This window comes from Musa acuminata, chromosome BXJ2-9, assembly GCF_036884655.1.
Source record: "Musa acuminata AAA Group cultivar baxijiao chromosome BXJ2-9, Cavendish_Baxijiao_AAA, whole genome shotgun sequence".
Classification (NCBI taxonomy): Eukaryota; Viridiplantae; Streptophyta; class Magnoliopsida; order Zingiberales; family Musaceae; genus Musa; species Musa acuminata.
Genome location: NC_088346.1, coordinates 13,541,546 through 13,553,948, shown reverse-complemented (window position 1 = coordinate 13,553,948; position 12,403 = coordinate 13,541,546). Strand labels below are relative to the sequence as shown.

Sequence of the window (12,403 nt, the reverse complement as noted above, 5' to 3'; positions counted from 1 at the left end):
GAGCTTGATGAATGTGACTCCCAAAAGAAGATTTATGACTTCATATCATTCTGGTCACCTGGAAAGACAATTCTTTATGATGAGCAAGTAATTTACTTTCTTATCTTCTGTTATTTGTGAATCAGTGAATGGTGCCACTTGTTCACTTATATGTCCCATATATGATCAAAGTTCCAAAAGTAAAATCAGTTAAGCCTCATTGTTTCTTTTGTCTTCCAATTTAATTTCTTTTGTTGGATTTAGACTTGCTTCACTGTTTTGTTATTATTGTGACATGGTTTTTACAATCTTATTATTTCCTTTAAAAGACTGTCACGCAAGCACATTTCACATTAACTTTTTTTTTTTTTTGGTGAATAATCTGAATCTGCTTGTCTTTTAACTCTTTATAGGGGATATATGAGACAAAGGTGCCATTAGAATTTCATGCTATTATCCAGATTGGTTGTGTTTGCAAAGTAGACAAAGCTGCTAAATTGCGAAATGCTCAAGATGGCTGGAACCTGGATGAGTTGCATATGAAGACTACGGCAGAATGCTCTTATCTAGAACAAGGAGTTACCTACTTTTATCTGTACCACAGGTATGCCAGTATTTTTAATCCTTGCTAAGGTATGGATAATTGAGGTTCAGGAGAGCTTTGTATGTATTACTGATTTAATTGTGTATACATCTATATACTGATTTTTATGATATCTCAGTAAATAAGCTGATAGATGAATTGTCACTTATTAGAGCATAAAAGACATCATGTTTAGAGCATATTCCTTAAGTTCAATATTGTAACTTTATCTTACTAAGAATTTATTTAATGCAAACTAAGGCTAAGAAGATTTGGATGTGGTGTCAACTTATGTTTATTTGGTTAAGATGGAGTATTTGCAAGTAATAATAAATTCAATCCTTTAGGAAGAAGCATGCTTCTAGTGTCAACTTATGTTTTTTGTGCCTGGACACACTTTTTTACCTTTTTGCCGTATTCAAGTTAACTACAATATGTTCCCACCAATCTTTCTTGTTTTGGTGCCAGCTTCTCGGAGGGAAGGGCAATATACGTTATATACTTCCCCACATCTTGGACAATATCTGTTGTTGTTGTAAACCCTTTTCAGAACAAAGAACTATCATCAGCAATTCTGGAGAAACAATTTCGTGAAGCTTGCCATGCATTATCTATTGAACCTCCAACGAATGGTAGTGCTACCTTTAAGGTATGGTTGTTGTCATACTTTTATTTATAGATTGCTCATTCTATCTTCCTATCTTCCAGTTTTCTTTAACACATCTCAATCACTCTTTTCAGGTTGAGTACGTCCGATCAATTGATGTTGGAAGCAAAATTTTGCAGAGAACATTAGTTGCACACAGGTTTTTCTAAAACTCTTCTTTGGATTTTAGAATTCAGATTTTGACAAAATAGTCCACATCGATCTTTAATTTTCTGGGAAAAAGTACCTCATTTGTTGGAGGGTTCTTCCCTTTTTCAGTATTTGGGTGCTATATTATATTTCTCAAGTCAATTTATGTGGCTTTTGGTATAACATGCAAGGAACCCTATTTTGCCTGGACCTGTCCAGGCATGGACTGAGAAGAGGACTGTCCTTTTTCGGGCAGTTCCGATCTGGTACAGGGTAGACTGGATGGTCACCTGGTAACATATTATTGAAATGTTATTTGAACATATAGAGATGGATCCTATGTAAAATTCTCTTTTTATCCAACTTTTCCAGTGGAAGTTTCTTATATGATGTGTTAGGAATTTAGGAATTTCACAAAAGCTTTCTAGAATGGTACAATTTTTTCACTTCCACAAACTTCTTTAGGATAGAATTCTTGTGGAAGAAAAAAACCTAATAAAGAATTTTCATATTATATTTATATTTCACTTCTACTACAGTTTACAGGAATCTAATTGTAAATTTTGTGATAGGCATCAACATCTTCAACCTGCTATTGGTATCATAGAATGTCCAGGGTTTCAAGTTCTCAAGTCAAGGATAAGAATTCTGGAAGACTTCCCTTGTGTCACTATGTCTTTTAATGCTTGTGATAGCAATTATCAGGTATTCTTGAAGATGCCATGACAGCCAAATCGTTCTTGCTTTCTCTGTAATTATGCACATCCAGCAAGCTTTGACTTACTTGAATTCATATACAGGCTCTTGGATGGCAAGTTACAGCTGGTAAAATTAGCATGCAAAGATGTGCTGCATCATCCCAGTGGTTTAATGAAAGGATTTTGCTATCAAGATATGCACATGTAATAATCATGTTCTCACTTCTATGCCTTTATGTTTGAGCTAGTGTTCACTTATGAAATTTTATGTCCATGTTCTGTGATCAAACAGGTGCCATTAGGGAATTTTGAACTTGATTGGCTTCTATTTACTGCTGATGTCTTCTTCTCTAGGGCATTGCGTGATAAGCAACAGGTTGGCCTTTTCACTTCACACAAATGTGTACTTGGGATTCTTTTGCTTTGTTATCTTGATTTTGTAATTTTATCGATTTTCGGTTCTTTATGATACAAATAGTTCATCATGAAAGCTCTTGCTTGTTGTCCGACATAAATGGCCTGCTTAATTTTATTGTGTGAGGTTAGATGACTTGAATCCATAATGTAGAATAGTGCAGGCCTGAATCTGTCCCATGACCATCTGATTCAAAAGCAACTTTTGCTATAGTTCATTTTGAGACAGTTACTAAAGTGTGTGAAACTAGTTATCACAAGTCAAAATGCCTACAAAATGGCTTGTGTTGGCATTAATTAAAAAATTAAAGGCTTTGCCTGAATGAATTTCTTGATTGTTTTTTTCAATGTGGTTGGAATAGATTTTATGGAAAGTATCAACTTTTAAGCAGTCTTTGAAAAAAATATGTATTTACGTTTTAAAAAATTGACCGTATTTTTGCTGGTGTATATCCTCTTTGTCAATCAACGCTTTAGTGAGAACATTATAAATGAGGAGGATTTCTGCATTTTTTTTCATATTGGTTGACTTGTCATACAAATAAGTTCTTGTAGTCATTCTTTTTGTATAAATACTAGCTGCTCTTAGTTTCTCTAGGTTTGTCAATTTCTATTTACATGAATTGAGTTAGTCAATGTACTATATACATTTCCACATTTACAAAATTAAGTTCTTCATTGCTTATTATCAATATGGCTTAAGATGTTCCTGGAGTGTCTTTTAGGTACTATGGATATCTGATGATGGAATTCCAGATTTGGGGGGCATTTATGAGGGAGATACATGCTTTGCTGATGAAGTAAGGACTTCGGTACACTGAAGATAATTTTGCTTTACTGACAGCTTATCAAATCACTACATTATTCTTTTTCTCATGTTTATAGTTCTTGAAGAACATAATCCTCAAATATTTTCTTAAAGTATATATGATTATTGGAAGTAATATTTGCCTATCAAAGATCAACGTTCTCAGTATTATTCAGTGTTTGTTGTTGTACTCAATGGTGTATTATGACTGAAAACAGGTCAACCAACCAGCTGCCAGTTATCCTGGAGCATATAGAAAAGTGGCAGTTGAACTGAAGGTTAGACTAACATCATCAAACTTTACATAAAGTTGATGCTAATGCTTGCTCTTCTGCAGATTCACCACCTAGCTGTTAATGCTCTTCTCAAGAGCAGTCTAGTGGAAGAAACGGATGGGGGATCCCTATTTTGTCACGAATCTGACTCACATCCCCCTGCTCATGATAACGAAACTGATTATGATGAAGCTAGCTCGTGTGCGCCTGCATTTCAAGTACTAAAGCAACTAATTCAGAGATGCATATCAGATGCTGTGGCTTCTGGTAATGCCTTTGCTGATGGAATATTGCAGCATCTTTACCGGTGGCTTTGCAGGTTGAGAAGTTGAAAGCTTTTGCACTCAATGTTCATTATTTTGTCAATTTCTCAAGCTAACATTTAACATTTGTCATTCAGCCCAATGTCAAAACTTCATGACCCTGCCCTCCATCGGGTCCTGAACATGGTAAGTTGCACATTCTGGTTATTTAGTCTACTTGATGCAATATTCTGCAGCAGATATTATGAAACAAGCTCTCAAGTATTTTGCTTCTCTTCATATGAGCATTGACAGTTTATGAAAAAGGTGTTTGCATTGCTGCTGGTTGAGTTTAAAAAACTAGGAGCCACCATCATCTTTGCAAACTTCTCTAAGATCATTATAGACACGGGTAAGATTGAACTATCAGCTGCTAGAGCATATTGTGATTGTTTGCTGAGAACACTGCAAACAAGGTTTGTCATTGCAGACTTATTAAGATTAATAAGCATTCTATCTACCTTTTTCTGTTATTATGATTTGATGCTATTTTCACAGGGAACTTTTTGAGTGGATTGAGCTTGAACCTCTGCATTTTTGGCATTCATTACTGTTTATGGACCAGGTCTGCCTTTGCTTTTAACTTGTATTTCTTTTACAGATCTTTCTATGCTAACATTCATTTTCTATAAAGAGAATCTACTATCAACTCAGCATATTATGATTGACTCATTATTTTACATATATAATGATTTAAGCTATATTAGATTGCTAAAATGTACTCATGAACTGCAGTTAAATTATGGAGGGATTCAAGCCAAATGGCCTATGGGGTTGCCGGTAGAGGATATGGAGGATAATTCTCAAATGAACGTGGTATCAAGCTGGAATATAGCAGAATACCTACCAAAGGTCACTAAGGTTTGTCATTTCCCAATAAAAATATCTACTTCTCATGAAAACAATAGCTTTGATTTTATTAATCTGACTAGTATTTGTTCCTTTTAACTATATTGATACCTGTATCATGCACTAAATGGAAGAATAATTCAAACAATATTTTGGTGCCAAACAGGATCACTTTGTCTTGATAGTGTCAGAATTCTTGTATATCCCATGGAAGTACTTGAAAGAACAAGTTTTGATCCGAACTACTAATATGATGGATGATAGTACTAGTACTCAATCAATCACAGTCACAGCTGCCGAAACAATTGAAGCTTGTGTCAATGAATACATCAAAGAACAGGTATATATAACTTGTAGTAACAACAGACACAAGCTTATCTCTACTTATGCCAAATTTTGCTTGTTGCAGATCAGCAATTATTTTACTGAGAAGCTTCTTAACATTGTGTGTGATATACTCCGCCGTTTCAAGGGAGAAAACAAAGGAATTAAGGACCTACATGCAACTCATGTTCTCCCCTGTTCTTATGGATCCCAAGGAAATAAGGGAGATGCAGCATTAGAGTTCATCAAGCATGTGTGTGCTGTTCTTGCTCTTGATCAGAATGTTAAACATGATGTTCTGGTATACAACCCTATTTCTTTTATCTTATTTAAATATATAATAAGAAGAATATCTGATAGTGCTTTGTTCTTTATATTTTTGTGCAGAAAGTTTACATGCAATATTTTTTAGGAATATGTTCATCAAGCTAAATCACCCTATCTAATAAGAAGTGGCTAGTGCTATGTTAAATTGTTAATTTTGGAAGAAGGAAATTCCCAAATTCTTGTTTATCTAAATTTCATTATGTGCCTTAAGTTGCTAGAACTAGGTAATCATTGTTTCTCAAACTTTCTGCTCTGTGAGGGACCCAACTTTTTGATAGTTGTTTCTGCCATGTCTAGATAAAGTTGTGCTACTCGTATGTGTATCATGTTTATTGCATCATCCCTGTGAGGACACTGTACAAAATATCTGCAGAGTTCAGCAATTAGTTTTGGGTACATGATTGGCTCATGACCGAAATGGCAAGCATGGTAAATGTTCTCTGATCAAGTTGGAAGTGGATTTATATAGTTTTGAAATTAACTATGATGCATCAAACTTGTTGGTACAAGACTTCGCTGGAGATATCTGATCCAAATAAATTTAGTTTTCACTAATGCACATATGGAAATAACAATTCAAATGAAGTTGAAACCTACTTTTGTTGGTAATTCTCCAAAGTATTATTTGATTCTAAATTTTACTGAGTAGAAATTGGTTGTCTTTCTTTGATCCCTGAGACAAACAAGATCCTCTTAGTGGTCCACTAGTAAAACTCATCCTTGTCATAACAAATAATTTTTCTTATCTATGAGTTATTTTTCTTATCAAGGAAAATGTGCGCAAAATAAAGGGTTGCGTTAAAATCTACGTTGTTTGTTTGCAAAATAAAGTCCATTTCAAAGTCCAAAAGAGTGAATGAAATACAACCTAAAAATAAGTTTGCATTTGACATGCAATTTATTTCGGTTTGTGGTTATGTGTATTTACATTAATTTTATTATGTTGTGTTTATTGGTTGTCATTCAAAATATTATAAACTTCTAGCAATGGTTGCTGAATTATATGCTTTGACTTGACAGCGGATGAGGAAGAATTTATTAAAACGGATCCATGTCAAAGAGTTTTCTCCAGAAGCACAGTTTCGTGATCCATGTCAGTCTTTTACACTTCCGAATATTATTTGCAGGTATGGTGGAGATAAATTTTGTTTATGTTGTGGTAGCTTATTTGCATCTTAGACATCGAGTAACAAAATAATCTAAAAGGTCATATTATGCTCCAAGTTTCTGACAGTAGATTCTTACTCGTGGAACTTGCCCGTATTCTACACTCCAGCCTTTCTTTTGTACTCCATTCCTAATTCAGGTTCTCTATTTGCAGTTACTGCAATGATTGCCGGGATTTAGACTTCTGTCATGATTCAGTACTTTTGGAGGATAATTGGCACTGTGCGGTGCCACATTGTGGACAGCCATACAATCGTGAGCAGATGGAGAATGCTCTCCTTCAAATAGTTAGGCAGAGAGAAAGGCTTTACCACTTGCAGGATCTTGTTTGTGACAGGTGCAGACAAGTTAAAGCTGCTCACTTAGTGGAGCAGTGTGCATGTGGTGGCTCATTCCGGTGCCATGAAGACTTGTTGGCATTCCTTGGCAAAATGCAAGTGTTTCTCAGCATAGCAGCATGTAAGAAGTTCCAGCTACTCCATGACTGCACCTCGTGGATCTTACAAGTCAGATAGATGGTGCTTCCTAACGGCTGGCTTAAAAGCTTAAAGGTGCAACCACGGAGGAGGGAGATGATGAAGATTTGGTTTTGAGCTGGACAACAACAGTTCGACTGTTGTGCTATGCTGGCTTCTTTCACGTAAGAAGTCAGCATATCATGTATAACAAAATATGAGAACAATTTCACGTTGGAATACATATCTTGTGTCTTGTTGCACTGACTTCTTTCTGGCATGTACATGAAAATCACCACTGGTGGTGTGACATTTGTCCAGATATCATTAAGCAGTTACCGATACAGAATTTGTATTAACAGCTTATGAAAGCAACTTTTCAGTGTGACAATGGTTTTTCCAGCATATAATTACCAACTGATGATGTGTCATCATATGCAGAAAGTAGAGAGCGGTCTGTTAGCTTCTCTGAACCGGGTGGTACAATACGAGATGCTATAGATTTATTGGTTCCCAGCTTCTGTTGATAGAAAAATTGTTACAGAATGGGTTTTGATTTTTGAAGCTTTTTTGTAGTCAATAAAAAAGTCTTCTTGAAGATTTTATAATTCTATCCTTCCTTTTGAAGTCTTATCGGTAGCTAGAAATAGAATTATCCTGTTGATGAAAATGAATAGATCTAATTAAGAAATTGTTCCAGGTGGCCTTTCTGAGTGAGCAAATAGTGAATAGATCAAATTATCCTGTTGTTCTTGTATTTGTAGGGAAGTTATGGATCAAATAGTGATGGGATGATGAAGAAGGGCTTGGAGAGCACATGGCAGGTCGAATTAATTACTCTTGACGACTTTGATTCAGACATAAAAAGAACGAGTGCCAAGAGCGAAGAGGATGTGGAAATTGAGAATTGACTTGTAAGGCTCATTGCACTTCTCCACCCGGCAATTTAGACAAGTCAAACAACATCACTGCTGGAAAAGATGGTTCTTGCTCTAACAACCCTAACCACACATCTGCACAATTGTCTTCACCAAGGACCTAACTATAGGAAAGATGTGAGAGTTTGTTTGCTGCAAAGAATGAAAAAGGCACTCTGACTAGTTGGCTAATGTAGCTGCGCGCACAAAAGGTGTAGCCACGGATTGTACGTCATAACAAATCATTTGGAATATGAGCCACAATGATTAAAAACATGCATGCAGTGCAAGAATCATTTCCTCAAAAAATCAAAAGGTCTGTCGATGTGGGATGAGGAGGCTTCTTCTACTACTATTGTGATCTAGTGGGTATAACCACTCCCTCTATGGTAGTAGTGCAACTGTTCCTCCGAGATTGAGCCCTCGGATTGGTGAAAAAAATTCTATACAAGCACTGTTTTTCTCCACAATTCAAAACCTAATCTTCCAACCACAAACAAACCCATTACCTCCGTTTGTATATAAATAACGCAGCCCTCTCAATCGCTGTTGCATCACCAAACAACTGGACAAGTACTGGGTTGGAACCTCTCGATCGCTTCTGCTGCATCACTCACTACCTGGAATAGGATTGAGTAGGGGGATGGAGGCACTCGAGAACTCATACAAGTGCTCCCTCCTCCTCCTCCTCCTGCTGCCTCTGCTGCTGCTGTGGTCCTCCGTAATGTTCACTTGTGCCGATGCAGAAGTCCACTACCATGAGTTTGTGGTATGCCATCCATCCTCGATCCTCATCTGCGTTGTCATCTGCCCTATTGGGTTGGTGTTCATTTTCTGAAGTGAACCGGATGTGAACAGGTCCAAGCGACGCCAGTGAAGAGGCTGTGCAAGACCCACAACATCATCACCGTCAACGGCCAATACCCCGGTCCGACGCTAGCGGTTCGAAACGGAGACACACTCGTGGTCAACGTCGTCAACCGAGCAAAATACAACGTCACACTTCACTGGTACGGCTGCTACCAAACCAAGCAATATATATATATATTTACATATATATATATATATATTTATTTACATATATATATACAAATATACGTAAATATATACATATATATTTACATATATATATATATATATATATATATACATATATATAGATAAAATCTGTGCATGCAGGCATGCTTGCATGAACGCAGATTAACGAGATCCGAGTGATGCGTGTTGACAGGCACGGGGTTCGACAGATGCGAACGGCGTGGGCGGACGGGCCGGAGTTCGTGACGCAGTGCCCCATAAGGCCCGGCGGCAGCTACACGTACCGGTTCACCATCGAGGACCAAGAAGGCACGCTGTGGTGGCACGCACACAGCTCCTGGCTCAGGGCCACCGTCCATGGCGCCCTCATCATCTATCCCCGAGATGCCTCCTCCTACCCATTCCCCAAACCCCACCGAGAATTCCCCGTCATCCTCGGTACTAATTTCCCTTCCAAATCTTATACACATGTATGCATAGATTTGAATGACGATATGGCGTTGGAACAGGGGAGTGGTGGAATGAGGACCCCATCAGCGTAGTCCGGCGGGCGACGAGGACCGGAGCAGCCCCAAACGTCTCTGACGCCTTCACCATCAATGGCCAGCCCGGCGATCTTTACAACTGCTCCAACAAAGATACAACGGTCTTCCCAGTGGCGTTGGGTGAGACCAACCTACTACGGTTCATCAACGCCGCCCTCAACAACGAGCTCTTCGTCAGCATCGCCGGCCACATGATGACGGTCGTGGCCGCCGACGCCGCCTACACCAAGCCCTTCACCACCGCGGTCCTCATGCTGGGCCCGGGGCAGACAACCGACGTCTTAGTCACCACCAACCAGCCCCCCGGCCGCTACTACATGGCCGCCCACGCCTACGCCAGCGCCCGAGGCGTCGCCTTCGACAACACCACCACCACCGCCGTCCTCGAGTATAAGAACAGCGGCTGCCCCACCAAGAACAGCCCGGGGCTCCCGCCGGCGTTCCCTGTCCTCCCGGCCTTCAACGACACGCCCACCGCCACCGCCTTCGCCGCCGGAATCAGGAGCCCCCACCCCGTCCAGATCCCCGGCCCCGTCGATCACCACCTCTTCTTCACCGTCGGGCTGGGCCTGTTCAACTGCCCGCCTGGCCGGCGTTGCGGCGGCCCGAACGGTACTCGCTTCGGCGCCAGCATGAACAACGTCTCCTTCCAGCTGCCCACCGGTCTCTCCCTCCTCCAAGCCCACCACCTGGGCGTGCCGGGGGTGTTCACCACCGACTTCCCGGCGGTTCCGCCGGTCCCCTTCGACTACACTGCGGCCAACGTCAGCCGGGGGCTGTGGCAGCCGGTGCTGGGGACGAAGTTGTACCCGCTCAAGTACGGGTCGGTGGTGCAGCTGGTGCTGCAAGGCACCAACATCTTCGCGGGGGAGGAACACCCGATGCACATCCACGGGTACCACTTCTACGTACTGGCGACGGGGTTCGGGAACTTCGACCCGGCGAGGGACTCGGCGAGGTTCAATCTGGTGGACCCGCCGCTGCGGAACACGGTGGGGGTGCCGGTGAACGGGTGGGCAGTGATCCGGTTCGTGGCGGACAACCCAGGGGTGTGGCTAGTGCACTGCCACCTGGACGTGCACATCACCTGGGGCTTGGCCATGGCCTTCCTGGTGGAGAACGGCGTCGGCGAGCTGCAGTCTCTGTTGCCGCCTCCCGCGGACCTTCCTCTGTGCTGATCCCTCTCCACGGCTTCACCCTCTCCTCGTCTCTGTAATATGCAGTAGTCGTATGGCGTTCTTCTTCTTCTTCTTCGGTTTGGTTCACTGCATGTAAGGAGGGATGATAGAGTCGCCGAGTCTCCCATTAATCTGTTGTGATGCATTTATACGTCAGCAGAATAATTCACGCAATTAAATTAATGAATATATCAAGAAAGAAGCACAAGCGGATGGTAGAGACATGTTTTGGATAATGATACCCATTTAGTGATAGCATTCCATACAACACATTATTAGAGAATATTCATCTATGATTTTATTTTTTGTTTTGTTCTGTGGAATTGCAATAACTTGAATATTTGAATAAAAAAATAAATAAAAAGAATATACAAATCTTGCACAACCTCCTCCTTCCATTAATTAAATACCATCATCTAATCCAAGCTCCTTTATTTTCCTCGTTGCTGTCATCCAAACTCAACCATATCTGTTTTGTTTCCTTCCAAGAACAAACATCAAATCTAAAGCAAGTTTTCTAACTGGATTTGTACGGTCAAAGGTCTCCTGATTCGAATCCTTCCTTCACAATGGAGAAAGAACAAGTCAGCGTACAATAATACTACACCGTACTTAGCACACTACTTGACTCTGCTTTTTATGTACACGGTATCAAAGTAAGGGGGAAAGAAATAATACTTTGGATGGTGAAAGTAGCAAGTGGAATGCAGAGCTGTAAAAGGCTTTTGTGAACTTGTTTTTGAGCTCAAAAGATCCATCGATTCGCAGAGTTATCGTCGTGTCGCAGTCTGCTTCCCTTAGGATTAGATGGTCACAAGAGCTGCCACAGCTAGAGAATAATGGAAATGGACATCCGAGATTGTTCTCTGTGCGGTGTTTACTCGGAAGAAGACATCCCTCGGCTCATGCAGTGGTTGCTTGGTTTAATGCTCTCAGATCATCTTCTGTTGAACTTCATCTTGATTGCAATCCCTCCTATTGCGTTGCCATTGATGTGGGAATATAAACCAACAATTACTATTATATATATATATATATATATATATATGTAAAGAATATTATAATGGTTTTTTTTTTAGTGTTATACAATAAACATTTTCTTTTCAGTGTTGATACGATGGAGAAGAAAAGCCGACCATGATCTAATATTCTGGTCTTTGTTGGTTTGGAATTGAAGCACCCAATCTCCGGGCGACGGTTTGTTGTCGGTCGGTGAAGACCTCAAAGAGAGCGGTGCCTTCGGATGCTGGGACGCACCCTTCTCCAGCTGCAGCGGCAGCTCCTCTTCCTCCTCCATCTTCTCCCTGCTTCTACCTTTGTCTCCACACACAGGTTTAGCTTACTGGTCATGGTGGATTGGATTGCATTGGGTTTTCTCTCACTTAACCTTCTTGTCTTAGACTTTAGTTTCTCATATATAAAAATAATAATAATAATAATATTGTTATTATTCTAAGATCAGTCGAGTCTCACTCAGACCGATCAAATCTTAACATACATGAAGCTAGACACAAACGCAATATAAAATCTTAAATCGTTTAGGATTTGAGTCAAACTCAATGTATGATGCTCGACTCCTTTTTATGTTATACATAAATCTTATAGATAAAATATCTTTATATTTATGTATTAGTTGCTCTTATACTCTTTATTCATAGAGTTGTCGTTTGGCTGCACCCAATATCATCTAATTCCTAAGCACAATATATATCGATCGACTCTCTCATTCCAAACTAATATGAGAATTT

The 12,403-nt window shown here is 40.0% G+C and overlaps 2 protein-coding genes across 2 annotated transcripts in view; both read left to right on the top strand.

Annotated features, from left to right (window-relative positions):
- The window catches only part of LOC135623216 (DNA polymerase epsilon catalytic subunit A-like), a 35,316-nt gene extending 27,948 nt beyond the window's left edge, over positions 1-7,368 (top strand). The window contains exons 34-50 of the mRNA XM_065125935.1: positions 393-583; positions 1,031-1,211; positions 1,304-1,368; positions 1,931-2,063; positions 2,159-2,260; positions 2,349-2,432; positions 3,196-3,270; positions 3,497-3,556; positions 3,616-3,872; positions 3,954-4,002; positions 4,111-4,271; positions 4,354-4,420; positions 4,591-4,716; positions 4,871-5,044; positions 5,114-5,329; positions 6,376-6,482; positions 6,677-7,368. Of these exons, the coding sequence (XP_064982007.1) occupies positions 393-583; positions 1,031-1,211; positions 1,304-1,368; positions 1,931-2,063; positions 2,159-2,260; positions 2,349-2,432; positions 3,196-3,270; positions 3,497-3,556; positions 3,616-3,872; positions 3,954-4,002; positions 4,111-4,271; positions 4,354-4,420; positions 4,591-4,716; positions 4,871-5,044; positions 5,114-5,329; positions 6,376-6,482; positions 6,677-7,037 (2,409 nt within the window). The 3' untranslated portion in view covers positions 7,038-7,368. The remainder of the gene's footprint in view (positions 1-392; positions 584-1,030; positions 1,212-1,303; positions 1,369-1,930; positions 2,064-2,158; positions 2,261-2,348; positions 2,433-3,195; positions 3,271-3,496; positions 3,557-3,615; positions 3,873-3,953; positions 4,003-4,110; positions 4,272-4,353; positions 4,421-4,590; positions 4,717-4,870; positions 5,045-5,113; positions 5,330-6,375; positions 6,483-6,676) is intronic.
- Positions 7,369-8,462: 1,094 nt separating this feature from the next.
- LOC135623217 (laccase-3-like) lies at positions 8,463-10,846 on the top strand. Its single transcript, XM_065125936.1, has 4 exons — positions 8,463-8,663; positions 8,753-8,904; positions 9,126-9,370; positions 9,442-10,846. The coding sequence occupies exons 1-4, from the start codon at positions 8,538-8,540 to the stop codon at positions 10,653-10,655; spliced, it is 1,737 nt and encodes a 578-aa protein (XP_064982008.1). The 5' UTR covers positions 8,463-8,537; the 3' UTR covers positions 10,656-10,846.
- The last annotated feature ends 1,557 nt before the right edge of the window (positions 10,847-12,403 follow it).

Coding starts and splice junctions, on each gene's coding strand:
- LOC135623217 (XM_065125936.1), top strand. CDS start 8,538: ATGGAGGCACTCGAGAACTCATACAAGTGCTCCCTCCTCCTCCTCCTC. Junction 8,664..8,752: donor TCCACTACCATGAGTTTGTG/GTATGCCATCCA, acceptor GGATGTGAACAG/GTCCAAGCGACGCCAGTGAA. Junction 8,905..9,125: donor TACAACGTCACACTTCACTG/GTACGGCTGCTA, acceptor GCGTGTTGACAG/GCACGGGGTTCGACAGATGC.